Here is a 26,501-nt window from a genome sequence, read left to right as displayed (position 1 = left end):
CCGGCCTCAGACACTTCCCAGCTGTGTGACCCTGGACAAGTCACTTGACCCCCATTGCCTACCCTTACCAATCTTCCACCTATAAATCAATACACAGAAGTTAAGGGTTTAAAAAAAAAAAAAAAAGGAAAAAAAATACATTTATCACACTATCAAAGTTAAGATCTCTACATCTTTTTTAAATGGTGTCAACTCTCAATAACTTATACTGAAAACAAATGTTCTGTCCTAACCCTGATATGGATGAGCAAATTTTCAAAAAGTAAAATTACTCCAATGTAAAAATGTAGGATTATGTAGTAAGTTTAGGATAAAGAAAACTGAAATTGCCTTGAACACTGGATTAACACAAACGCAGGACAAATGTAAACAGAAAGGCAAGTGTAGGAAATCAAAACTCAATGATCATTAATTAAAATCAAAGTTACTGATGAAACTAAATGATCTAATACTTATTACAAACCAATATAACTTTATTTCATATGTCAGAAGTATTAGAAATAAATTTTGCAAGATGACAAATCCTGAAGACCTGCCAATGCTAAAATTCATTCATTTTGGTAAACCAAATAATGTGTCATTTCTTTAAAAGTAATTTGTCATTAGATAATTTTAAATACAATGTTAAGTGTGTATATATATATATATATATGTGTATATATGTATATGTACACATATACATACACATACAAGCATACACTATTTCTCTGTGATCTTGGTTTTTAAAAATATTCTGACAACCATTCTTCAATAATATTTATTTATTTATTTATTTTTTGCGGTCCTATATGTTTTGTGAATTAAAATATTGTTCTATAAGGAGTACAACCAGCAATAAGATACTTTCCTATTGTACCCTTAAGGTAAGTGATATAATATTTTAAGTAAGAAAAATAATGTTTAAGAGGACAGCAATATTTTGTTAGCAACTTGTTAGGTTAGGCATCAAATCCAAATCTATATTCCATGGCATTCCATTCTGTAACAATAAAAAAAGCAAAGAAAAGCTACATAATTGAAGCAAAAAATTAGTTGAGAAAGAGAAGGGTGAAAATGAAGAGAAAACCTGAGGAAACACAAAGTAAACATTAAAAGAGAAGATTGTATAAGGATGGGGGTAGGTAGCTGGCTCATTGAAAAGAGAGCCTGGCCTGGAGAAAGGAAATCCTGGGTTCAAACCTGATCTCAGACACTTCTCAGCTATGTTACCCTGGGCAAGTCACTTCACCCCAGTTATTTAGCCCATACTATTCTTCTGCCTTGGAAATTAAACTTAGTATTAACTCTAAGACATAAGAATACAAATATTTAAGGCTGGTCAGCTAGAACAGGAGAAATTATTATAAGAAATAATATGAACACCAGAAGTATTCTTTTTTTGCCTTCCATTACACTTTGTTCTACATGGTTTTACATGGAAAATGAACCAATTAATTTTAAATGTGAAATTAGTTATTGGAATGTAAATTAACAATGTGGAATTTTAAAAAGAACATTAAACACTGAATAGAACTCACCTTCCAAGAAAATACCAGGACTGGCCAGAGTTAGGATCTGCCTCTAGAGATTTTTGGAGATACTGAATAGCATAGCTTTCCTTTGTGGCTTTGTCTCCCAGCTGATCCACAGTGTGATGCATCCACCCTACAATAAAATTGTCAGAAATAATCACCAAAACTTAAATTATTAAAATAGTTGTCTTGCTAAGATTTTTTAAAAGATTACTAACCACTCCACTCTTCCCCTATTTTCTCCCCCAAAAAAAATTTCAAGAGAAGCTTCTTTAATACTCTGTCTCTACAATAAAATACTTAGTTTCAGTTTGTTGCTTTTTTGTTTTTTTAAAGACCTTCAGGATTTGACTACAGTCCACCTTTCCAGGCATTCCAGTACATTACTGTCCTTCCCTCAGGCAGAATTCTATACAAGCTGGGCTCCTTGCTGTTCCATAAGAAAGACATCAATCTCCCATTGCCAAGTCTTTTGCATAGATTGTCTTCTAGATCTAGAATATTCTACTTTCTCATTCCTAAACTATAGAATATTCCTACTTTCCTGCAAACTCCCCTCAAAGAGCAACTAAATCTGGATCATCATATTTCACCTAGTGCCCTCTTCCTGGAATGCCACTTGTATCTTATATTTAATTTTCTATGTACATGCTATTTCTCCCCAACAGAAATATAGACACTTTGGAAGGGAGGAACTGTTTTTTTTTCCTTTGTTTGTTTAGAACTCCTAGTGTCCAATGCGGTGACTGACACATGGCAGATGGTTAACAAATGCTTATTGACCAAATGAATTTTTTAATTATCCTATAGGAAATCTCAAAATACTAATTTTGAAGTTTCAGATGGACCTCTGACAAACTACTAATGCTATATGGTGATCAGGGTAGATTAGATTAGAGTTAATTACTAAGTCAATAAAAACTTTGTATGAAATGTAATTCATTTCCTTTGGGTTTTAATTTAGCAAAAAAGAATATTTGGTATTATTGTAGAGGCAAAAACCTGAGCTAAGAACAAGAAAGTCTTAACCTTAGTCCCAGGTTTACCACTAAACTAGCTAACTAAAGACACTCACAAGTTTACTGTAAGGTAGTTTCCTCTGCATCTGTCAAAAAGTATTAGATTACATTGGCTACCTTACCTGTATAACAGGTATAAGAAAAAAAAACAGATTTTGGGTTTAAAAATAAAGTGCTTTGAAAAGTGATAAAGATACCCAAACTAAGTAGTATTAAGCACTTTTATTTTCTTGGGCTGTTACTAAAATACAAATAAAATATATCAGGAAAAAGTTTAGGCATAGTATAATCTTAAATTCACAATTCAGGTCTACAATTCCAGATTTATAATTACATAGCTGATAATTCTTTAGCACTTACTGACTTCTGAAATAAGGACCATAGACATCAATTAATCTAACATTTAGTTTTACAGATAAGGAAATTTAGGACTAAGAAGGTTAGTTGTTATGTCAAAAGTGGTGTAAGTTGAACTAGTATTTGAACCAGGTTTCTTAACTCCTAAACCAGTTATTTTTCCACTAATTATCTCCTGTAAGGCAATCAGATTTTCCAATTGTTCTGAATAAACCAATTGATCAATCTGGCATATTAAAAAAATCATACTGCAATGGGAATATTGGCATAATTTCCCCATCTAAGTATAGCCTATAGTCAATATTATTTTGGACTATAATTTTTTTTCCTCTCCTCTAGCCACTAAGATAATGTTTAAAGGAACTACACATTTAGAAGAATGTATGCCTATCTCTTAGTGACATTTTTTCCTTAATATTTTTTAAAATTCCAATTATAAACAATAGAGATAGATAAATTTTTGTAGCTTCTCAAAAACGGAGGTCAAAAAAACAATTCGACAACTATTTGTGAATATCCTATTCAGTCTTTATTTTCCAAGACACAAATATCCTTTTCAAGAGGGTGTTTCATGCAAATTCTGTTGTACAAACTCAATTTTAAAATAAAAATGCTTCCTATCAAAACAAAATATTAAGAATAAAGATCTTTGCACATAAACGGTTTCAATTCATCTCAAAAGATGATACATAAGTGTTTTCTTGTAAGTTTATTATAGTCAAAGCTTCCCCTCTTCTAATGTCCTATTCTGATTTCTAACTGATCAAGTCATCAAGCTTCCTGGGTTTTGGAAAGGATAATCTGTGTCAGAAAATACATACCAAACTGTAACGGTTTAAGGATGACCCCAGAAATGGGTTTATTAACTTAAAATTTCATGGAAACTGATCAGTAAGTTGATCACTAAGAGATGATTGGGGGGGTGGGGGTGGGCAGATCTATTTTTTTTTTTTTTTGGCCACAGCATTTCATGAAATGATAAACTATGGTATGGAAGAATATCTGTGGAAGTGTCCATAACAATGCAAACACAGATCTTCTGAAATAATACATTCTAAATTCAATCATGTAGTCACAATAAAAAAGTTTTAAATTCTGCAGTATTCTTGCTTTAAAAGTCATTAACAACTTTCAAAAGTCATTCTGTTGTAATTTACTTCAGATGTGTGTAAAGATTACTTTGTTGCTTACTAACTACCCAAAGCATATGCAAAAAGTTAAAAGACAAGAATTTCTTAACTGTCTGATGTACATTTAAGTGGCTACACTACCAAAACTTCATTCTTATGGGAACTATTTTCATATCTTATGGAGGTAATAAGCTAAAGAATAAAATAATTCTTGGTATCCCCACCTACCAGGTCTACAGTGAGTTTGCTTGTACTAATGGGAATAGAGCATGCAATGATCTTTGTTCATTAACTGTTGCTTAAGGGTTGCATTACAAAGAGGAAAAGCTTAGCTACAGATGTATCAACTATGTAAAAGAATGGATTTTTTTAAATAAAGATTTTTTTCTATATCAGAATATGTAGTAAGCAATGGCCACTAATTGTTCAGTTCATTTAGACTATAAATATAGAGCTTACTAGCATTAGAATATACTGCATGGATATCACAAATTGACATTTGCTCTGTTAACAATTTCTTCAGTAAAATCAGAGGGATAGAAATTAGAAGAGAGATTTGAATCCTGCACTCATGACTGACATCATTTATTTTTCACTAAATAAATGAAATGGCACTAAAATAGGCAGTTAGTTGGAAAAGAATAAAGTTATATATGGGCAATAAGAAAAAATGTCAGAGTGGAGAATGGCTGTAAATTAGCATAATGTAAATAAACACTGCTTGTAAGGAGCCATTACATAATCTAAAAGATTTTCATTACATTAGAGATGTTTTGTGTTCCTAAATTGGAATTACTGAAGAAAAAAACTCTCATTACAAAAGTGAAAGATATGCTTTAACTAAAGAAAAAAGACAATTTCTCTAAATAAACTCTAGAAATTAACTTATATAAAAAGACAAAGCATTATTTCTACACCTTTTGCTTTTATAGTCTAAAATGCTAATATTTCTAAAATAAAAAGCAATAATAATAAAAGAATATGTGCCATGGAAAAGAAAATTGAACTTACAAGTGTATTTTAAATTCTGATAATAATAGTACCATTAACATTAATCAAAATCTAAATATTAGATAAGAGCATCTTTAAATAATATCTTCAAAAAATGCTCTAGAAAAAATTTAATGAAAAGAGAATTAAAATAACACCTTCCAATTAAGTACTAAAAAGAAATAACCTGGTGCACAAAATAAGGATCCCTGTTTCAGGAAGGTCTTTCCTTTTCCCCCCCTTAGAATGTCAATAAAAAAAAATTTTTTTTAATTAAAAATAGCAAGTATTTTGATTTGTGTAATTCTGGCCATATCACCTCATCTTTTAAATGACGATGGTTTTAGAAACAATATTGTTTCTTAAAGGTTACATAATTCTTCATATATAAAAAATATTCCAATGGTATTTATTTACTATGGATTAAAACCATGAAAATTTGGCTATACTTTATTTATCTGAATAAATAAGCTTCTTAAATGAGTCATTGAAGGGGTCTATTCTCTGTTTAAACTGTAGTACTGATAAAAATAAAAATTAATTCTTAGCAGTGGATTTCAAATATATGTACTAGAAATGTTAAGCAAAAAAATTAAAACAACCACCTAAAATATCCAAATAGAAAGGGAATGTGTAATTAGGGGTAAACCAAAACATTTTTACATACCTAACTGTTGTAAGACAGTTGCTTTTACTTGTGCAGGAAGGTTTTCTGTCTGCAAAAGTTGTTCATAAGCTTCCTTTGCAGAGTGATACTTTCTCTGCAGAATGGATGGAGGGGAGGGGAAAGTTAAAGAAAAAGTAAATGAAACTTGATAACCCTTTAAATATCACTCATTAATAGAGATCTTTACAAAGCATTGGAACCAATTATTTTAATTTGTTCACCTCAAAAAAGTTATTAGACATTTTATTTATTGTGTAAAACTCCTTTACAATTTAATCAGTATTTGGTTTAAAATATTAAAAGCTATTTAAAAGGGAAAAGTGCAGGATAAGTCCCTAATATTAGTTATTCAAGGTATACCTCTACATAATTAATAACCTAGCCTTCAATTAGTAGCCCAAGTTTTAGAGTGACAATTTATTAAATCTAGCATTCAGATAAACATTAATAGCAAGAAAAACTAATTAGTCTATTATACTTATCAATTTGCTACTCTCCCCAAAGATACAAAATAAATGTAATCTAACACTCTTATTACTTGCCTTTTTGTACAATCCCTCTAAAGGATGGTATTCTCTACCCCAAACTGTCAATCTGCCTGAAAACATTTCTAATAATTTAGGCTAGTTGAAAGATATTGAGAAAAAAATTTTATCCCTAACTTTAATCAAGGTCTTGAAGAACTGACAAAATAAGTTTTTAAACTAATAAAATGAGTCACTGTTTTACAGAATATAGAAGATAAAATTATAATACTGCGGGCTATATGATTGGGCAATGTTTAAAAACATTAAATTGTAAATAATCTATATTTTGCTTTTGCAGGTATAAAGGCATGTTTGAAATCTTCAGAGTCAATACATTTGTGTCTAAGATTAATAATCTGTGAGAAGATTTGACTTCTGAGGCTGTTGAATAAGATATTTTTTAAAGTGGTTCTAAATTTAAAAAAATTAATTCAAAGTTTCATTGAATACTTTACTATTAAAAAAAGTATTATTGTAGTTTGGCTTAGTCTACATTCAATAAATATACAGGGGCTAGAAAATAACTTTAGAGTCAATACATACTTCAAGCCCCTCTTAAAACTTTTTTTAAAAAGCATTTTATAGCACTTAACTTTTCATACAGTAACTGGTCAATACTTATTATCAGACTATTTCTGAATGCAATGTATATTGTATTCCAGTCTTTCCACTGCTTCACAATGACACTTTTCCATTTCACTATCATACACAGCACATGAATTTATCATTTATCCACACTTTCTTTTTATAAAACACTACCCAAAGACCTTTCCCATGAATCTCACTGCTGGTTAAAATAAGAACTCCCTCCCAAGCCCCCCCCAAAACCCACACCCTTCTCTCTCCCTTAAAAGCAAAAGAAAATCACCAGATTATATAAAAATGGAATTTAACTTCTGCTGAGCATAAATTTAAACTAGCTACAAAATAGTATAAGTAACTATTATTATTATTATTATTATTATTATTATTATTAAATTATTATGGTCCTAAACAAATAAGGTATTCCTTTCCTCAGATCAGTTCTTATAACTAGAAAAAAGAACACAAAAATGTTATAGCTCAGTCATTAAATATATATTTGCTGATCTTGTAAGCCCCCAAAATGGGACTCAATAGATTCTGTGTGCTGCAAACATGGCAAGCAGAAGTAAAGAATACCTAATAGAAAGAGGAAAACAAAGAATCAACTAAGTAGAATTCTGATTTTCCATTTCATAAAACCCCAAAGTTTGAAAGTCTATTCAACAGATAAAATTACCCTGAGGATCCTAGAGTTGGATGATAATCATTAGAGATTATATTGCTCAATCCACTTACTTTACTGAAAGTAATCTACTGTGTGATACAATGATTGGCCCAGGGTCAAAAAATAAGGAACCACCAGAGCTGGGAAGTGAACCCAAGTATCTGATTATAGAGGTAAAGACACAAAATTCTGCTAATCCTGATCTTATATTTTGCATTATTTATCCAAATAACAAAATTTTGTTTTTATCAGTTATCTACTAATGAAGCCAAGCTCTCACTTAAACACAAAAGACTCAATTAAGTTTTCTACAAGGCAGATAAACAAATAAAAGTCAAAAGTCCAGTTCTCTAAAACAGGTCATAAAAGACAAAGTCCAGTTCTCTAAAACAGGTCATTATTTCAAGGCAGATAGAAAGAGTGCCATGTTTGAAGAGAAATAATCTCTTGCTAGTTTCCCTTCATGGAAATTTGCTGATACAAAAGTTGTGGATAACAGTCATTAACTAAATATATAAAAAAGGGAGGAGGAAAACCATATCCAATAATACTCAATATTGAAAAAGCTCGTGTTTTCCAGAGGGCACAGTAGGGGATTGGAGGAGGTGGACTCTCTAAGAAACAGCCAATTATCAGAAAGTTTATACACATTATAGCTCACAGAAAAGTGTCTCATGTCTTTACTAAAAGTATTGTTATATGCAATTCTTACAAGATGGGTTATCTACCTACAAAGAACACAAATAGTAAACAAGAAGGTGAAAGAAGCCATATAGTATATTATAGAATTACATTTATCTTCAAAATCATGACATAAGTTTATATACAATCTGATAAAAAAGATTTTCAGGAATGCATCTATTATGTGTATCGTAAAAGTATAAAATATATAGAAGTTTAGATTCAACATAGGACACATTTTTTTTCTAAACCTACATTAGTAGTAATAAGAAAAATTTGTGATTTACCATCATTTAATTATATATAGAAGAAGTCACACCAGTGCTATTTCCTTATACTATTCCAAGGTAGTTATGGGTTTCTAAGGGTCGTATACTTAAGTTACTTAAAAGAATGAGTTTATTGTTTTCGGTTTCTACTTTTCTTAAAGATCACATATTTAGAGCTGAAAAGGACATTAACTGTCATTTCATTCAAGCCCTTTATTTTACATATAAAGAAAATGAAGTGACTTGTGAGATCATTTAGATGTTAAGTGGCAGAGCCAAAGAGGACCAAAGTTCTCTGACTAGAAAAAGATACCTTAAACAATACCACACTGCAAAAGGAGACACAGGTGGGAGGAAAAATAAAGTGTGATCTTTTAAAATTAAATTTTGAAAGCATTACTTTTATTCTAAATGAATGTGGAATTTTAAACCTCTATTCCTGGGAGCCCTGACTCAAACGGAAGTGTCCTGATATTCCATTAAAAGTTATATTACTGGGCAGCTGGGTAGCTCAGTAGAGTGAGAGTCAGGTCTAGAGACAGGAGGTCCTAGGTTCAAACCCGGCCTCAGCCACTTCCCAGCTGTGTGACCCTGGGCAAGTCACTTGACCCCCCATTGCCCACCCTTACCAATCTTCCACCTATGAGACAATACACCGAAGTACAAGGGTTAAAAAAAAAAAAAAAGTTATATTACCCGCCCCCCTTCCAGGAAAGGACTTACTTGTACAATCTTAAAACTATAGAGGTAAGGTACTATGTCCATGATGGAAATTTACTTTAATGGAAAATTCTTTTTCTTTTAATTCATCTGGTTAGAAATAATTATGTCCAATTCATTTTCACATGTAACTCCAAATCTGACAAAATGGCTCTTAAGACAGTATTTATTTAACAAACATTTATGAAATGTTATTTTATGAGCCCAAATCTTCTTTACTGTTCCTTCCTTGCAACCCTACCATGTAATGATAAAAAGTGGTCCAAAGCCAAAATTCTGTTACACCTATGTTCATTTTCACCTTTAAAATCCGGGAGGGAAATTAACAGAAGCAAAGTTTTTTTGTTTATTTGTTTGTTTGTTTTGGTATTCCTCTGTATTTCAGATAATCTAATAAAAATTAGACAAAGTTAAAATTATATAGATGAAAATTTCTACCCCTCCTATCCCCCCACCTACAAGGAGGCCTAGCATAAGATTGAAAATATTTTGGTTAAAAAATCATGTGTATTTGAATTAAGAGAGGTAAAATCCTTCTTTAAAGCTTAATCAACAACTAATTTCCACATCTTACCCAGGTTTTATTTTCTGTAGTTTTTCCAAACAGGAATCTTTTATATGAATTTCTAGGTGAATATAATCTATTTCACTGAATTATTTTTCTACTTTTTAGTATCATATAGTTTTGTTTTGAACCCTTATCTTCTGTCTCAGTAGTAATTCTAGCAAAGGCTAGACAATTGGGTTTAAGTGACTTGCCCTGGGTCATACAGCTAGGTATTTGAGGCCAGATTTGATGCCAGGGCTTCGGGTCTCTAGGCCTGGCTCTCTATCTACTGAGCTATACCCTTGTTTCCTCTACCATATATTTTTGTAATATATCTTAAAGCTTGTGAATAAGAGTATGTTTGTAAGACAATGATTAATTAAAAAATGAACATCATCTAAATTTTTTAACATCTTCATCACATGCCAATTTCTTTTCAATTAGCTCTGAGGGATTCCTGGATTAAAAATGTTGGTCTCAGAATGGAGGTGGTTCAGTGGATTTAGAGTCAGGCCTCGAGACAGGAGGTCCTGGGTTCAAATGTGGCCACACATATTTCCTGTGTGACTCTGTGCAAGTCACTTAAAACCCATTGCCACCCCATCTGCCTTAGAACTAATATATAGTATGAATTCTAAGACAGAAAGTTAAGAGCCTAAAGATAGATAGATAGATAGATAGATAGATAGATAGATAGATAGATAGATAGATAGATAGATAGATAGAGGCAGTAAAAGGTATGGAGAGAAAGAAAATGAATGACGATAGGGGAAATAAATGCGATCAATGATCGCCCTTTGAACTGAGGCAACTTCCTAAGAGTGTACTGTGTCAAACAATGTAGGTGATATAAAGTATAATAAGAATTAGTCCTTTAACTTACAGGGGCTTAGAGTCTGTCTAAGGTAACAAAAAAAAAACTTAAGTTATATAACTTGAAATAAATGATGTAAGAAAAAATATATAAGATTAGTTAACAGTACAATTCAGAGAATTTGTGGAGACTTTATTACAGTGAAGTAGTTACATAGAAAAAATAATTAGAACAAGTTAGTAAAATTTGCATTAGTAGTACTTAAATGAGTGGATGGGAAAGGTATTATGTAACAAAAAAATAAAAATTCATATCCTTTTTAGATAACAGACATAATAAGAAAAGTCTGATTATATCAGAGGTTTGAATCCCAGAGAAGTGGAAAAGAAATTTGGAGACATGTGCAAAGTGTATGCTAAAGTAAGTGGATGAGTCTGAATTTCAAGCTGAGAATTTGGAACTCAAAGAAAAAATATTAATAGGAATCTAGTATAATGCAAAGGTTATTTGGGAAGACTAATTAGCAAAATGTAAAATGGCTTAAAGAGAATGCACTAGAGCAGTGGTTCCCAAACTTTTTTGGCCTACCGCCCTCTTTCCAGAAAAATATTACTTAGCCCCCTGGAACTTAATTTTTTAAAAACTTTAATAGCAATTAATAGGAAAAAAAATAAATGCACCTCTGGCCATCACTGCCCCCCCCCCCGGATTGCTGCAGCACCCACCAGGGGATAGTAGAGCCCACTTTGGGAATCACTGCACTAGAGGAACAAAATCCACTTATGAGGTTTCTACATTAACACAGCTGTGCTAAAGAATCATATTTGGAGCTAGAAAGGAATTTAAACTTTTACTAAAAGCAAGCTTACAGAAATCTCTTGAGAGATAATGTAAAAAATATTAAGACCTCCAATCCACCTGAGCTGAAAGGTTAGTTGGAATAGGAAAGGGCAAAAATGGTTTTGTAACCTCTGGAAAAGTTCATATTGTTTTCAAAATTCATTTTATCTTTTCAAAAGCACCCTGTGGCAAATTTCTTCAAGGTGGTTCTAAAATGGTAGGATTAACTAATTTATCTCTGATCTAGTTTTCCATTTTTTTATAAAATATTTTTTAAAATAGTAATGCTTTATTTGAGATCTAGCAGTATAGATTTTCCCATTTATTCTTCATACTTTTCCTGCATATATTTTGAATGATTGATCTCACTAATAGGATTTTAAGAAAGGGGGGGGCGAGGGGGTTGAGAAGAGGAAATTATATCAACAATAGCATATCTAGTAATATATAAAGAAAAATGAAAAACATCTGTGTAATAATGTAGACATGGTTGAGCAAATTGTGGTATCATCATGGACTGGACTATTATTATGGACAGGAATTAGTACAAATATGGGGAAATTTACATAAAGTGATACAGTGTGAAAACAGAACTAGAAGAGCAATGTATTCCATTGTAAACAGTAACAAAACCTAAATATACAAATAGCAAATTAAGTTCAAAAGAGACAGGGGGCAGCTGGGTAGCTCAGTGGATTGAGAGCCAGGCCTAGAGACAGGAGCGTTCTAGGTTCAAATCCAGCCTCAGACACTTCCCAGCTATGTGACCCTGGGCAAGTCACTTGACCCCCATTGCCTACCCTTACCAATCTTCCACCTATAAATCAATACACAGAAGTTAAGGGTTTAAAATTTAAAAAAAAAAAAAAAAAGAGAGAGAGACAGGAGTGAAGGAAATTTATATATTTTTAAAAAATTAAATTGTTTTATTAAACCACTGAACAATGAAAAAAATCTAACTATTCTTGGTTAGAAATCAATAGTAACTTCAGTGCATAAAGTATAAATTTCCAGTTAATTTTTCTAAGTCCCAATCAAGATTGTTTATCAATACAGTCTCACTGGCTTATATGCTTAAGAATTGTTATGTACTACTCCATTCTACTGGTTTTCTTTTTCTTTATATTATTTCATAAAAGTATTTCTAGATTTATTTATATTAGTTATAATTTTAGCTCTAAATTACATTGAGTATCAACATTACATTAAGGTAAATGTAAATCATAATCAAATCATTCTCTAATATTGAATATTTAGGTCATTTTGAGGTTTGGGACAATTATACTTAATACAATCAATAAAATATTTTAATAAGTAATTATTTTTCATTTTTTCTTGATAATACTTTCATGATATAATGTTTAGACCTTGAATACTACCTTAAGTATCTCCACCTGCTGCAGCACTGTTATATTAAAAAAAAAAATTTTCAAGCCTTGCTTTAATTCCTTTAATTTGTTTACTCCAATTAATCTAATCTGATTATTTTATTAGCACATCTTTCATCCCAACTATTGGTGCCATAACCACGTGGAGGGGGGGCTTGGGGAAGTGTACAAATCAATCAGTGAAGAGCTGGAGATGAAATGCAAAATATTTTATTCCACTGCAAGGATAGAGTAGTGAGACAGCTAAGCAGCTCAGTGAATACAGCACAGGGCCTGGAGTCTATAAGATCTGGTTTCAAAAACCTGGTCTTTGACACATTTTCTGTGTGACCCTGGACAAGTCATTTAACCTATGTTTGCCTTAATCCAGTGGAGAAGGAAATGGCAAACCACTTCAGTATCTTTATCTTTGTCAAGAAAACCTCTATGGCAGTATGGTCCCTGGGGCAAGAAAATATCAGCATATTCCATATTGTTTTGAATGTATATATAGGGAAAGTGAGACATAGGGCATCTCTCCTAATTGTCAAGGGACCAGAAAAAGCAGGGTGACTTTCCTGGAAGGAAAAAACTGTGTTTTTTGAGGGATATTAAGGTTGGACCAAGAATTAGGGCTCAGCCCCAGAAAACTGCCACTGTAGAAACAATGTGCTATACTGAAAGAGAGGCAGTTTGGGTAACAGAACTGAGTAGCACAATGTGAACTGTTGGTAACTTTGAGCCCATAACTGAAGGCTATTTTTCAGGTGAGGTTGGAAAAGGGCTCAGAAGACCCTCAGATCCTAAAGTTAGGCGCTCTGACTTCCATAAGTCTCAACTAATGCCTTATCTTCTTTAAGAAGGCTTTCCCACCCTACTGTAATATTCTTGCCTTAATTCTTGAAACTGTTTCCAATTTATCCCCTATTTTATTTGTAAATAGTTGCTTACATGTTGTCCTCTCAAATGAACCGTGAGCTCCTTAAGAGAAAGGCTTTTTGCAATTGCTTAATAAATGTTGACTGCGCCTAGAAGTCTTGAGTTTTGATCAACTGATGAGGGAGATAAAACTTCTTTCCACATAGACCTGGCTGCTCTGATATGACATCAGGTAGGGCCTAGAGATCAAAGAAGTCACAGCTTCTTTTTTTTTTTTTCAGTAAATAAGTGAAGAGAGCTGGGGACTCAACAAAATACACATGACTCTTGGAATCTGAATCACAATTAAGTGGAAAAATGAATAGATGTGAGTGAGAAAGAGAACTAATTATATGCTATTGCCCCAATTCATGTCTGGATGATTTGTCCAACTTTATATATTTGTTTCTTCCCTCATTCTTGATGAAGATTTAAGTGGCATTTCACCATGTGTAAGTCATTTCTGGAGAAACAATTTCCACAGTTTTCTTATATAAGAGATACATTTACTGAAATTTCAATTTCAGCATGTAAACTTAACAACAACAACAAAAAAGAAGCAGCTCATGGGCTCTGCTCCCCTCCAGTTCTGCCACTTGTGAGGCTCCCATCTTACCCTCCTGTGTACTCCCTTTGGACTGCTGGGCAGAGGGGCGAGGCATGGGGAAGGAAGCAGCTCCACCTCAGTTCCTCTGCCTTTCTAGTAATAACCCGGGGTGGGGGGGTGGGGGAGGTGGGACTGCAGCTTATCTACAGAGATTGCTCTGTGTAACATCTTTGGTACCTTTGCCATAGGTTCACCATCAATGATTTAGGCAATTCTCTAAGATTATAAATTACAGAGCTAGTACTGATCTACATTGGTAGAGAGGTTCTTCACTTGGGAATTCTTGAAGAAGACAAAGGTCTAGTTTCTAAAAAATTTTTTTAAAGGGACAATGGCAAGGAAAAAAATGTAAGCACTTAAAAACTGACAGATTATGGGGGGGGGGCGGTTGTTCACGATGAATTGGGTTTTTTGGTGAGAGCAATAAATTAGATTTAAAATTTTATTACCATATAAACATAAAATGAAAAGTCAACAAAGTGGGGTGTATTGAAGTAAGAAAAAAATTCAACATTTGAAAGGATATCCAAGTGGAAACATTCAAAAAGCTAAATGACCAAGACCAACATCATGGTAAGAGGTGTTATCTTAACAAATTGCTTACACAAATTTAACAGTTGCAACAATGAGAATAGATAAAACCTTTTCAGGAATGAGTGCAGGTTAATGATAAGAAGAAAAGATCAAGTCTTAATATTTGAAGGAAAAATAGAGAGAAGCTTGGTAGCAAAGGAGACAGAAATATAGTAATCATTAATATATGAAGATAAGTAGAGAACAGTCTTCTGAAACTAGAGAGAAATTTTTCAAGATGGAAGGAAAAATGTCTCAAATGCTCTCAGATGATATGGCAGTTTAACCAACATCAGATCCATAGGTAGGTTGAGCTTCTTTGATAATATTTCATTAGAGAAATCACAAACTTAGGGGGAGATCATCAATCATTAAGAAAAACAAAATCTGACTACTCATTGCTCAGTCATTGCTTCCTTAAGACCACAAGCTTTTTAGCTCTGAAATCTGAACCAAGCTTCCTAAATATAAGGGATTATGACTAGATGCTAATCCTCCAAATTCTCAACAATGAGAATTTCAAAAAGCCACTGAGATGGCATAAACATATATAACCTATAAAAGTAAAAGTAGTAAAAGGTCTACTGGGATGTAGTCAAGATGTAGTCAGGGAGTGGATTTGAGTTGTTTTGCACAAGAAAAATTAGTAGAAGGAAAGGACAAACTTGAATTGGTTTTGAACCATGTGGCAAATTATCAAAATGTTGACAAGAAGTCATTAAAAAGATTATATTAAATTCAATGTAATATTTAATAAGCCAAGAATAATATTTTAGCATCAATAGATAGAATAAATAGTGCAATTGAAAGATTAAAAACCAGATTTAAAATATCTCAAATGATATACAAATCAACCTTTTGGGGAAGGTAATTATTAGCCTTATTTTTCCAAAATTATGAAACTAAGGCTCAGAGTGGTTAAATGATTTTTGCAGCATCAGGGTAACTATCTGAGGTAGGGTTAAGAGCTAAGGTCTTCCTGACTCCAAGTCAAATACCTCTACTAACCATGTGACTTTTAAAAGATACTGAAGCAAATAATTTTGGCCATCTAATTACCTAACACTACATATTTCCAAATATGTCTTTTAAGTAAAGCAATTTTGCTATACTAAATGCCCCAAATAAAAAAAAAATCATTAATAGATTGTAAGTAGTCAAAATAATCACAAACCAATGTGCTGACTATTCCCTTTAATTCCACCTGCTATATATAGTAAAAGCAATAACAAAAAACCTATAAAGGGCAAAATACTCAGAAACTTTGATAACATCCTATATAATTTTTACTGTGTAAAGTATACTGCCTATACAAAGTATACAAGTTAGAATGAAAAATCATAGCTGGAATTTTTAAAAAGAAATGAGAAGGAAAAGTTTTAACCTTTAATTGTATAGCATTTACAAAAGGGAGATATTTATAAATTTGAAGCAATTATTATTATTAACACTGAATTCATCTCTTTATATGTTAGCAAATAACAAAATATTGTCCTAATAACTATGATTACTCACAGGATGCATTCTGATAACATGGAAGATTACATATAATTTGCTACATTACAAAGGTGTTCATGGAAAATGTTGAAAAAGTCTTTAAAAATTATGAATTCCTCTTAAAGAGTAAATCAATTTCAAGGATTTTATATATGCCAAATAGGAAAAATTATATTAGAGTAGTTGAACCAAGTGAATGGTTGAATGTTACTTTAATACCGGACTTCCTTGATACTATAATTATTACTAAAAACTGATCAATATTTAATACTAATTCAAGAGTTTCAAGAAAGTTTCTAGAAAAGGAAAATTAGGAAGTAATTATTAAAAAGGTCAGATATTTCTTAAAGCTGCTTGTACGTTTCTGCAGACATTTTTTTCTGGAAGAGACAACTACTACTAAAATGAATACCTTAAAAAAAAAAGTACTCTTTGGTATTTGTTTCTTTTGTAATTGAGTCAGAAGTACATATTTAAATAGCACTTTATGGTTTACAAAGACCTTTCCTCATAACTTTTCTTTTATAGAACACTATTAATAGAGAGAAGTACTCATGAAGCCTCTTATAGCTAGGATAGTGTCATATAAAGGTAAAAGAAGGGTTCATTAAGAATGCTTGGTAGATAACATTTTTAAGAATGATACACTTGATGGCTAAAAGTTTTGAAAAATGCTTGACATTGGAGGTATTAATATTCCATTTTATACATGAAGAAACAAAGATCGAGTTAAGGATAATTAAGTGTTTGCAGAATTGGATTTAAACTCTCTTCCAACTCCAAGGTCAGTACTCTACCTACTGTGTGATCAAACTGCATAATTCGACGATACTATATTCTAAATATTCCCATTCTTCATGCTTTTTTTTAATATTCTCCCTATATTTTACTTCATAATAAATTAGTCTAGATGTTTGCAAAATCAGTCACTAGTGGAAGCACACGATACACTAAAGCATGAAATGTGTTCTAAAATATTAAGAAATAATTTCAATTACTTTATCTGATGTACTTGATTTCACTTGAATCAAAATCTCCTTCAAACAGAAAGACTTAATTTAAGAAAGATTTTGTATCACAGAAAAGAGAGGAATAAATCTTGTCTATTGTGACTAAACTGAGAGGAAATGGTTTTACTTAAATTAATAGTTATCTTTTTTTTTAACCTTTGACTAGACTAAAGGAGAGTAATTATAAAAAGAAAGTAACTGGCCTTGGGTAGAGAATTAGAAGCATCACTATTATGGTTCTAGATAAAAATTTTAAAAGATCTTATACTATTTACTTTTCTTTTACTTTGCTATGGAATTAAACAACAAGTTTTGGTGGAGAGAAAATCCCATTTACCAGCAAGGTATTTAGGTCTTTTGGATCTCTCTCCAATCAAAGAAAGGCTTAAATATTGATAAATTAACTGACATAATTTGGCTTAAAACAAAGAGGCACAAGGGTATTTTCTTCCACTTTATAATTAAACCCCTACTTTTCACTAAGACAATATACTTGAATAAAAGTGATACAGCTTTTCCATGGATTAAGTGTTGTTAAAAGGTTTCAATTAAACCTTAAATTGCTATAGCTTGCTCTAACATAAAAATATATGTTATTCTTACAAGGTAGTAATTCTGAGAAATATCTAGCCATATAGTCAAATCAGTTATATAAATATAAATCTCACAAAGCCAGTAAGGTTGACCATGAAATGTAAATTAAACATGTAGTGAATTTTATTCTGTTTTAACTGCATACATGAAGTCATGGGAACTAAATGCCAAATGAACTGAAAAATATGCTGTAAGAGACTTAAATGAAGAGACTTCACTTAGAAGACCTAAAATTTCTTCAAAAGTTTAAAGATTTGGAACTAATTTTTTTTCTATATAAAATCTTACAAATTATAAAGAAAATATGACAATATTTAAGTATATTCCTTTCTGATATCAAAATCTCATTTGACATCAATTTACACTGCATGCAAGTCTGAGAAGTAATAAATTATTATATTTAACTTGGAGTCTTCAACCTAGTTTTTAACATAGTTCTTATCAAAAAGAAACTGATACAGAACAATAAAAGAAGTTACAGAAATAAAACTATGATTTCTAAGCATGCAGTAGTCTTAGTTGTGAAAGGTTAACTAATCAGTAGTTTTAGATAAACACTCAAGGATCCTAAGATTAAATATAGAGTAATTTCCCCCAGGAAAGTCTAAGGACAAGAGAATTTATTTATATGCCCAAATTCTGCTACACTTCCATTCCTTCCTGTAGCCTAATTTAAAAGTATAATCTGTTAATGTCATTAAATTATTAAATTTTAAGATATGGCACCTTCATAAATTAGTAAGCAAACACAAATGAACTATTTTCAAATACAGCAAAGTGAAAAATATTATGAAGGCCTCTAGATAATTAAAATGTAAAATAAAAAGAAAATTTCCTCCCTTTGACAGATCAAGAACTGAAAGCCTCAATAAACAGTTCAATAATATGCACTAAAGTTTCAATTTAGGCACATAATAAAGAATTACTTCATAGATTCAAGCCAAATGCTAATTTTTTAAATAAATATAATAGTTTAGGAAAAAAATAACTTCTTGAAAATCTCTATTTTACCACATATTATTCTGACATGGCTGAAAAACATATTCCAAGAAGCATTTAAGTTCCTTGGTCTAAGTATTGAGTAACACACGAGCAAGGAAATATAATGGAAAGGATTAATGGTGGTCAAATTCGAAAATCAAAACTTTCCATTATCTATTTGTAGACAGCCCATAACAATTCTGTATAGTTATATGTAGTTTTTAATTCCTCCTCCTAAACTAAAGGACTGGACTAATCATGTCATCAGATGATACTCCTTTCCACACTTTCTTCAAAACCTAGCTCTTGTCAACCTTTCCAGTCTTCCTTCACCTTACTCTCCAACCACCACATACTAGAAATAAGACTCAGTGACAATGACCTCCTTGATACTCAAGAAACGTACTTCACTCTGTTTCATGACTGCAATTACTCTGTCCCAAATTCCTGTAATTCTCTCCCTCTATATTTGTGACTCCTGGCTTCCTTCACTCTTTAATAAAAATTCCACCTTGTGCAAAAAAATCTTTCCCAGTCCTCCTTTCTTTTAGTGTTTTGTTCCTAAGATTAATCCACAACTTATTCTTTCTAGATATCATTTGTATAAAATTGGATGACGTTTCCCCCATTTAGACCAAAAGCTCCTGGCAATCAAGGACTTTTTAAAACTTTCTTTGACTACCAAGAGCTTAGCACAGAGCTCACATTTAATATATGTTTTTATTGACTAGATTTTGATTTACACTTCTGCATCAATAATCCATATTACAAATGAGTATGTTCCAAAGGGGAAAAAATTAAAAGTAAATTTTGTGGAAAAAAGTGTTTGTTATAAAGGAAATTTTTTAAGAAGTGGAAAAAAAATTAACTAACAAAAAACAAAGCAAAATATATGACACAAAGATAAAATCTGCAGCCTTAAACTCTCTCTTCCTGCCACTTAATCATGATGTGCCCAGAAGTAAAACAATTTATTTCTGATGTCAAAATAATAGTTCCTTTTACTGGTGGGGTAAAACAACACATGAGAATACATAGGTTTTCTACACAATATGTGGGGAAAAGAAATAAATTTGATTTAAAGAACTCATCCATAAAGATTCTCAAAAATGGACTATAAATAAACTTCAATATCAGTGGAACAGAAAAAAATAATAATTGTAAGTAACTCAAGATTTTATGTTTCTTGAATGAAAATACAAAGACCTAAATACCTAAATCTTAAAACAGGTTACAGAAATATGGAATCTAATACTTAAAACAAAAGCAGACCTCTTGATCTGTCCCATTATTTCTTGTAAGTGATTGTTTAAAATCCAGAAAAATAAAACTATGTTATTTTAATGTATATGCATGGTCCTTTAAGATGCCTACAAATATGTGGCTTTACTAAAAACAAATTTAATCATAAAAAAATCAATAATAATTTTTTAAAAGTAGAAGCTAAACTCACTTACCTGAGTTTCATACAAGTGGGCAATGTGAAATTGAACTGCAAAGGATGAGGGAGAGTAAAAATCAATTACAGAAAACCACAACAGTTATTAAGTATTTCAATCCATAAGATTAATGCCAACAAAAACAAAACACACACAGACACACAGACACACAGACACACAGACACACAGACACACACACACACACACACACACACACAAACTCACGAATGGAATGAAGTTAACATGTCAAATTTTAAATAAACTAATGGTAAGAAATCAGTTCTTTATTTTTAATGCACCCCATGACTGAATGAAAATAAAGATGAACAGGATTCTCAGAAAATGAGGTCAAAATTATTTTAACAGATTAATTTGAATATAAGAATCAAGTTTGTGGTTCTATAATATCAATAAATAAAACAGAAATCAAAATATTTTATAGAGAATGGGTTCTTTTTACTGATTCAGAAAAAATGAAAACAAATAATGGCAACATTGTAGTGGTGGTGTCAAATGTTTACATCTAAACAGAGTTTTTAAAATTGAGATATTAGGTAAATATAAAAAAATCAAATAAAGAAATGACCAAGAAATGTCATTTTCCCTTCATTTTATACCAGATTTCAAATAAATGTCATAAAATGACATATCATTCTCCCTCAGGACTAGAAGATGAACAAAAAAGGAAACAGCTACAGCATATGATTTGTTCTTTCTCTTTAAAATGTACACATTTTATTGAACAAGTTGGGGAATCAGGGTGGAGAGAGGAGATACGAAACATTCATACAGTAAGGAGCATAGTTTAGACCTGTGGTTTCAGTGGTATAGCTATTTCCCAGTGAGGAATTTCTACTGATACAGGGTGGTACTTTGTCTTCAACTTAGAAGAATTTCAGAAAATGGCTTCTTATCCTTTTTTGTAGCCTGGGTCCCACTCAGAAAATTAATACAATGAAGGAAACAAATTATACTGAAACATGGTGATCAAAATATAGCCTTTTAAAAATGGAAGTTCATTGACCCCTGCCCTGGTTAAGAATTCCTCAAAGTTGACAAAAATTCTGAGAGCTTAAAAGGATTGCTCCCATTCGCAATGTGTATCAGAAGCAGCACTTGAACCCAAGTCTTCTTAGTTCCAAAGCCAGGTCTCTTAGGCTTTCATCCCAAGAAAACACTAAGACATGAAAGTTTTGTGTGACAGCCTTGCATTTTATCCTAGAAGCTGTAAGAATTCATCAGAAATTTTTCATTTGAGAAGTTCACACCAGTGATTAAAATTATTTTGGTAATTATGTGAAAGATGGTTTAGAAATTGGAAAATGGAGAAAGAAAGTTGTTAAAGAGGAAATGTGTGGCAAAGACTATGAAGGTTGAATTTTTAAATCCCGGCACCTGACTGGATATAGGACATGGAGGGGATGTTAAATCAAACATGTTGTTATGACCACCGATCTGAAGGCAAGGATGGTGGCACCTCTAAAAAAAAAAATAATATGTTTGAAGGAAAAAGACAAGTTTAACAAGAATGATGAGTTCTGTTTAGGGTATATGATTGACTTACAGGAACTAATTTAACCACAGAAATGTACAGCAGGAAATGCTAATCCATCTAAATTGCAATATGTAAAGTAAGAGAGTAACATATTCTTCCTCTGGAGGAAAACGAGCAAATACTTGTTTGTAAAATCAGATTTTTTTTTTGTTTTCTCTCCAACATCTCCAAGATACCCAATATCCCTTCCAATAATGATGGATGTCAAGAAATCAAAGTCAAAGCTGAAGGAAATTGCAGAGTTTATGTAAAAGAATCCACTCATTTTAAAAGAAAAATCCAAGACCTAAATGTCATTCATTTACCAAGAGTCAAACAGCTTAAAACCAACCAAATATTAACAGGATATTCTTAGGATCATTATTCTTCCTGTAAATAATCAGCTAAAAAATCTTGTTATTTTTCACTCAGTGTTAAATATATGCATCATAGAAATGAGGAAAGATTGTTGAACATGCAGTCAAAAGACTTTGGGGTTCACATTTCCACTTGACAATACTAGCTGCCTGACCATGTGCAAGTCTTTTAAACTCTATATATACATCATATTCTTCATCTATAAATTGGAAATAATATCTCACATTACAAGGTTATTGTAAAAATCAAATGAGAATGTAAATCATTCTGAAGTTCTCTGAACATTCTTTTCGGAGGCAAGCCAGTATAGTTAATAGAACTTCAGAAAATATGAGAGGGATATTCAGGTCAGATAACCAGATATTCAATTTTCATTAACTGGTAGTATTTTGAAGATTCATCTACAAAATTTGGGAAAAGAGTATGAGAGTTGTTCTAGGCAAGCTTTATATTACCTCCCTTTCCAATTAAAAAATGAACAAACAAAAAAACCCACCAACCTTTGATCCTCATTACCGTATCTCCTTATACAGACTTATTACAGTAAATATTTTTGTAACCAAAACTGCAATAACACGCTTTCCACAATAAATTCCAGGATCAAAACAAAGTTATTTTGGGGAATGTCAAAATAACTAAAACCTCTTTATTAGTAAGAATACTCCTGAAATGACTTACAAAAATAAAAAATGTAACAAGCCAAACTTTTGAAATTTCTGATTAAGTGTACGACATACCTAACCTATAAGGGTTGTCAGAAAATTACTTTCCTTCACTTACTACCACTGGCATTTCCCATCCTTGCTTAAATTCTGAAGGGGGAAAAAATTACCTGTAGTCTAATTTCCTCTTAAATTCCATTTATTTCAAAGTTCCAAGTCACCTTCAATGATGGACATGGGATTGATTATAAGGACTTGTGAAAACAAGATAAAAGTGGAAAGAAATAATGAAGAGGAAAGGAAAAAATACTATCAGGATATCACATTGCTTTTTGAGAACCTCATCACTTTGTGCTTCTTATTCCATACATAAGCAAAAGGTCCAGAAGAAGAATGGAATCCAATCAGGAAGTGGAATAGAGAAAACTCAAATTTGCTGCTGCCAGACTTCTTACTAATGTTCTTTCCCCATCCATTACCATTACTCTATCGCATGAAAAATTGTGAGAAAAACAATTTCAAAGCTCCTAAGTTCCACATTTATTACTTTCAATCATAAAATCTCAAAGCCATTCCATCCTCTTCTCCTCAAAAATTTCTTTCTTAAACTACCAGCCACACTTCACTCCAACAGCAAAAGAAAAACTTATCCTTCTAGCTCCTCATACCTCCATGTCCATGGCTTCAAAATGGGAAGAGTCTTGATGCCATAAGGCTTAAGGAGAAATATCTGGATTTCATTGAAAGAGAGATGTTGCTAGCATTCAAGTCTGAAATCTTAACTTTTTATGCAAATAAAGTCACAAAGTATATTGATATTATAATAATATTGCTGCTACAAGTTATGAATTGAATTTACAGATTACCCTGAAGATTTAAACCAATTTGCTATTATAGTTTCTGTAGGAAAGTAGATATCACTTAGAAATATAAAATTTATTAATGAATACAATATTCATGTAAAATTTTGAGTTATTTTAGGGGAATATAGTATAGCTTCATGGCCATGCTCAATGAAGTGGGAGAATGTAGTGAGAGTGTTAGAAGGGAGGAGGAAGTGAAACTATTTAATAAATTTCTAAGAATAAGGTTATTAGAATTAAAATAATCTTCAAAAATTGATAGGATAATTTCAACATATAAATATTTAATATTAATTGTAAATTATATTAATGGAGAAAACAAATCTAGTTACACTTTAATGTGTATTATAAGATTTAACAAAGCACTATTACATTCTTGCTGATATTAAGTTTTTCAAAGTTTTATTTTATGGGGAACTATTTCTTTTCCAAAATGATGATTATCAACTCTTGGAATGATGGAGGAGCAGCTATACCTTGAGTTTCTTTGGTAAAACTCTTTTCTCCCTCTCTTCTCTGTGCCTAAAAACAATTAAGCTTTGAAAAACCACATTTTATTTTTAGTGCTTAGACTCTAACGTTAAGGTCCAGAAGTTTCAATCCCATCTCATAGATCCAATAACCTACACATATGAGTTTATGAGCAAAACTAAGAAATAATACATGAGTGAAATAAGAAGTGAAAAAAAGCAGTGAAAAATACTGTATTTAATAAAAGTTCAAGTTTTAAGGGAAAAGGGATTGTCCACTCAATGAATTGTCACATCCTATGAAAATATTGTTCCATACTACAATACAAAACAGATTCTGTAAGCGTATCTATTTAGACTTTTCCCCCCTTTGCTTTTGTGCTTTAAAAAAAAATTAAGTACTTATAATACACTAGAGAACACAGAAAAGAAATTGGATCTATGACAAACTAAGCCAGCTAAAATAATGAAAGCTATCATTCAAAACTTAAGAGGCTGAGGGGCAGCTGGGTAGCTCAGTAGATTGAGAGCCAGGCCTCGAGACAGGAGATCCTAGGTTCAAATCTGGCCTCAGACACTGCCCAGCTGTGTGACCCTAGTAAAGTCACTTGACCCACATTGCCTACCCTTACCACTCTTCTGCCTTGGAGCCAATACACAGTATTGACTCCAAGAAGGAAGGTATGGGTTTTATTTTAAAAAACAAACAAACAAACAAACCCCCCAAAAACAAACAAACAAACAAACTTAAGAGGTTGACTTAAAGATTAAGAATGATTTCACAAAAGGTGTTTATTTTCAAAGAAGTATGTCAATGATGTTCAAATTGCCAGGATGGGGCAACTGATGATGGATGAAAGTGAGGGAAAGATGACTTTAAGATTTCAAGTTTGGGTTAAGTGGGAGCACAATTAACAAAAAAAATGCAGTGTTGGGAAGAGAGGCTGGTTTAGAGTGGAATACAACAGAGTCTAATTACCATGAAGACATTTATGTGGATATCTACTTGAAGATAAAGGAGGATTATGAATGAATGTATATGTGTATGCACACATACAGTTTGTAATTGGGAATAACCTGCAATGAAGCAATAATTAAAGTTACAAAGGTGAATAAGATAACTAAAGAAGAACATATAGAGAAATAAGAAAGCAAAGCAATAGGTTCAAAGAAGTTTTGATCTTTACCTAATTAGGAATTTAGAAGTTGTTTGATCCAACTACCTATTTTATAAATAAACTGAGAATTAGTTAGTTTTAAGTAATATTTCCAAGGTCCCAGAGAACGCAGACAGAATTCAAAGCAAGAAACTACTTATTACAGTACCCATTTTGTTATACCACACTGCTTCCAAATTGAAAATATTTCAGAGTATAACAGATATGTAGCAAGTTTGAATTGAGGGAATATTAATTTTGATCATATTATATATTAAAGTCATGCCAGGTTAGCAAATGATGTTCCCCCCAACCTGGAAATACAGGTGTATTGTCAGCAGGAACAGGTAAAAGTGTATGAGAATGACAAATTCACCAATGCCACAACAGTCACAGCAGGTGAATTACAAAAAGAAATAAAGCATTATTTAAAATTAAAAATAAATTTTAAAAAAGTAAAAAAGATACAAAATATTAAATAAATGTTATATAAATTATACAAAAATAATTATTAAATATACTTTGGCCAACTGTCTTCTTAATTTACTCATAAAAGGCTTAAATGAAAAAAAGATGTATACTGGGCTGAAAAAAGAAGATCTGTAAATGGACTTCGGGAATAAAGCTTGTTTTAAAAGTTATAGGCTAGGGGCAGCTGGGTAGCTCAGTGGAGTGAGAGTCAGGCCTAGAGACAGGAGGTCCTAGGTTCAAACCCGGCCTCAGCCACTTCCCAGCTGTGTGACCTTGGGCAAGTCACTTGACCCCCATTGCCCACCCTTACCAATCTTCCACCTATGAGACAATACACCGAAGTACAAGGGTTTTAAAAAAAAAAAGTTATAGGCTATCTGGAAAATTAAGAAACACATGCATATGAGCCAAATTTTTATTTCAAGTAATTTTAAATGTAATATCAAAGCTGATATGATAATAAAACTGTGGTTAAAGCTTATGAAAGAATAAAACTCATGATGTCAATAATCATTTCAAATGTTTTTGTCTTATAAATTCAAGTTTTTGTACACAATACTTCCCTTACATTTAGAGTGAGGAGGGGCCAAAAAAAGGACTAGCTTACTTAATCTTTTCATTTTGGAAAGGCATGAAAGGGATATGAAAACTAAACTTGA

At 31.9% G+C, this 26,501-nt stretch overlaps 1 protein-coding gene across 5 annotated transcripts in view; it reads right to left on the bottom strand.

The window, feature by feature from the left end:
• KDM6A (lysine demethylase 6A) overlaps positions 1–26,501 on the bottom strand; it is a 260,558-nt gene that overhangs the window by 65,119 nt on the left and 168,938 nt on the right. For all 5 annotated transcript variants that reach the window (XM_044670194.1, XM_044670190.1, XM_044670191.1 and 2 more), the window contains exons 8-10: positions 20,326–20,360; positions 5,675–5,768; positions 1,518–1,644 (exon numbers count right to left, since the gene is read on the bottom strand). In XM_044670194.1, coding sequence (XP_044526129.1) covers positions 1,518–1,644; positions 5,675–5,768; positions 20,326–20,360 — 256 coding nt within the window. The remainder of the gene's footprint in view (positions 1–1,517; positions 1,645–5,674; positions 5,769–20,325; positions 20,361–26,501) is intronic.

Source organism: Gracilinanus agilis, chromosome 3 (genome assembly GCF_016433145.1).
Source record: "Gracilinanus agilis isolate LMUSP501 chromosome 3, AgileGrace, whole genome shotgun sequence".
Lineage (NCBI taxonomy): Eukaryota > Metazoa > Chordata > Mammalia > Didelphimorphia > Didelphidae > Gracilinanus > Gracilinanus agilis.
The sequence above is the reverse complement of the archived record's forward strand: the minus strand, read 5'-3'. Positions and strand labels throughout refer to the sequence as shown.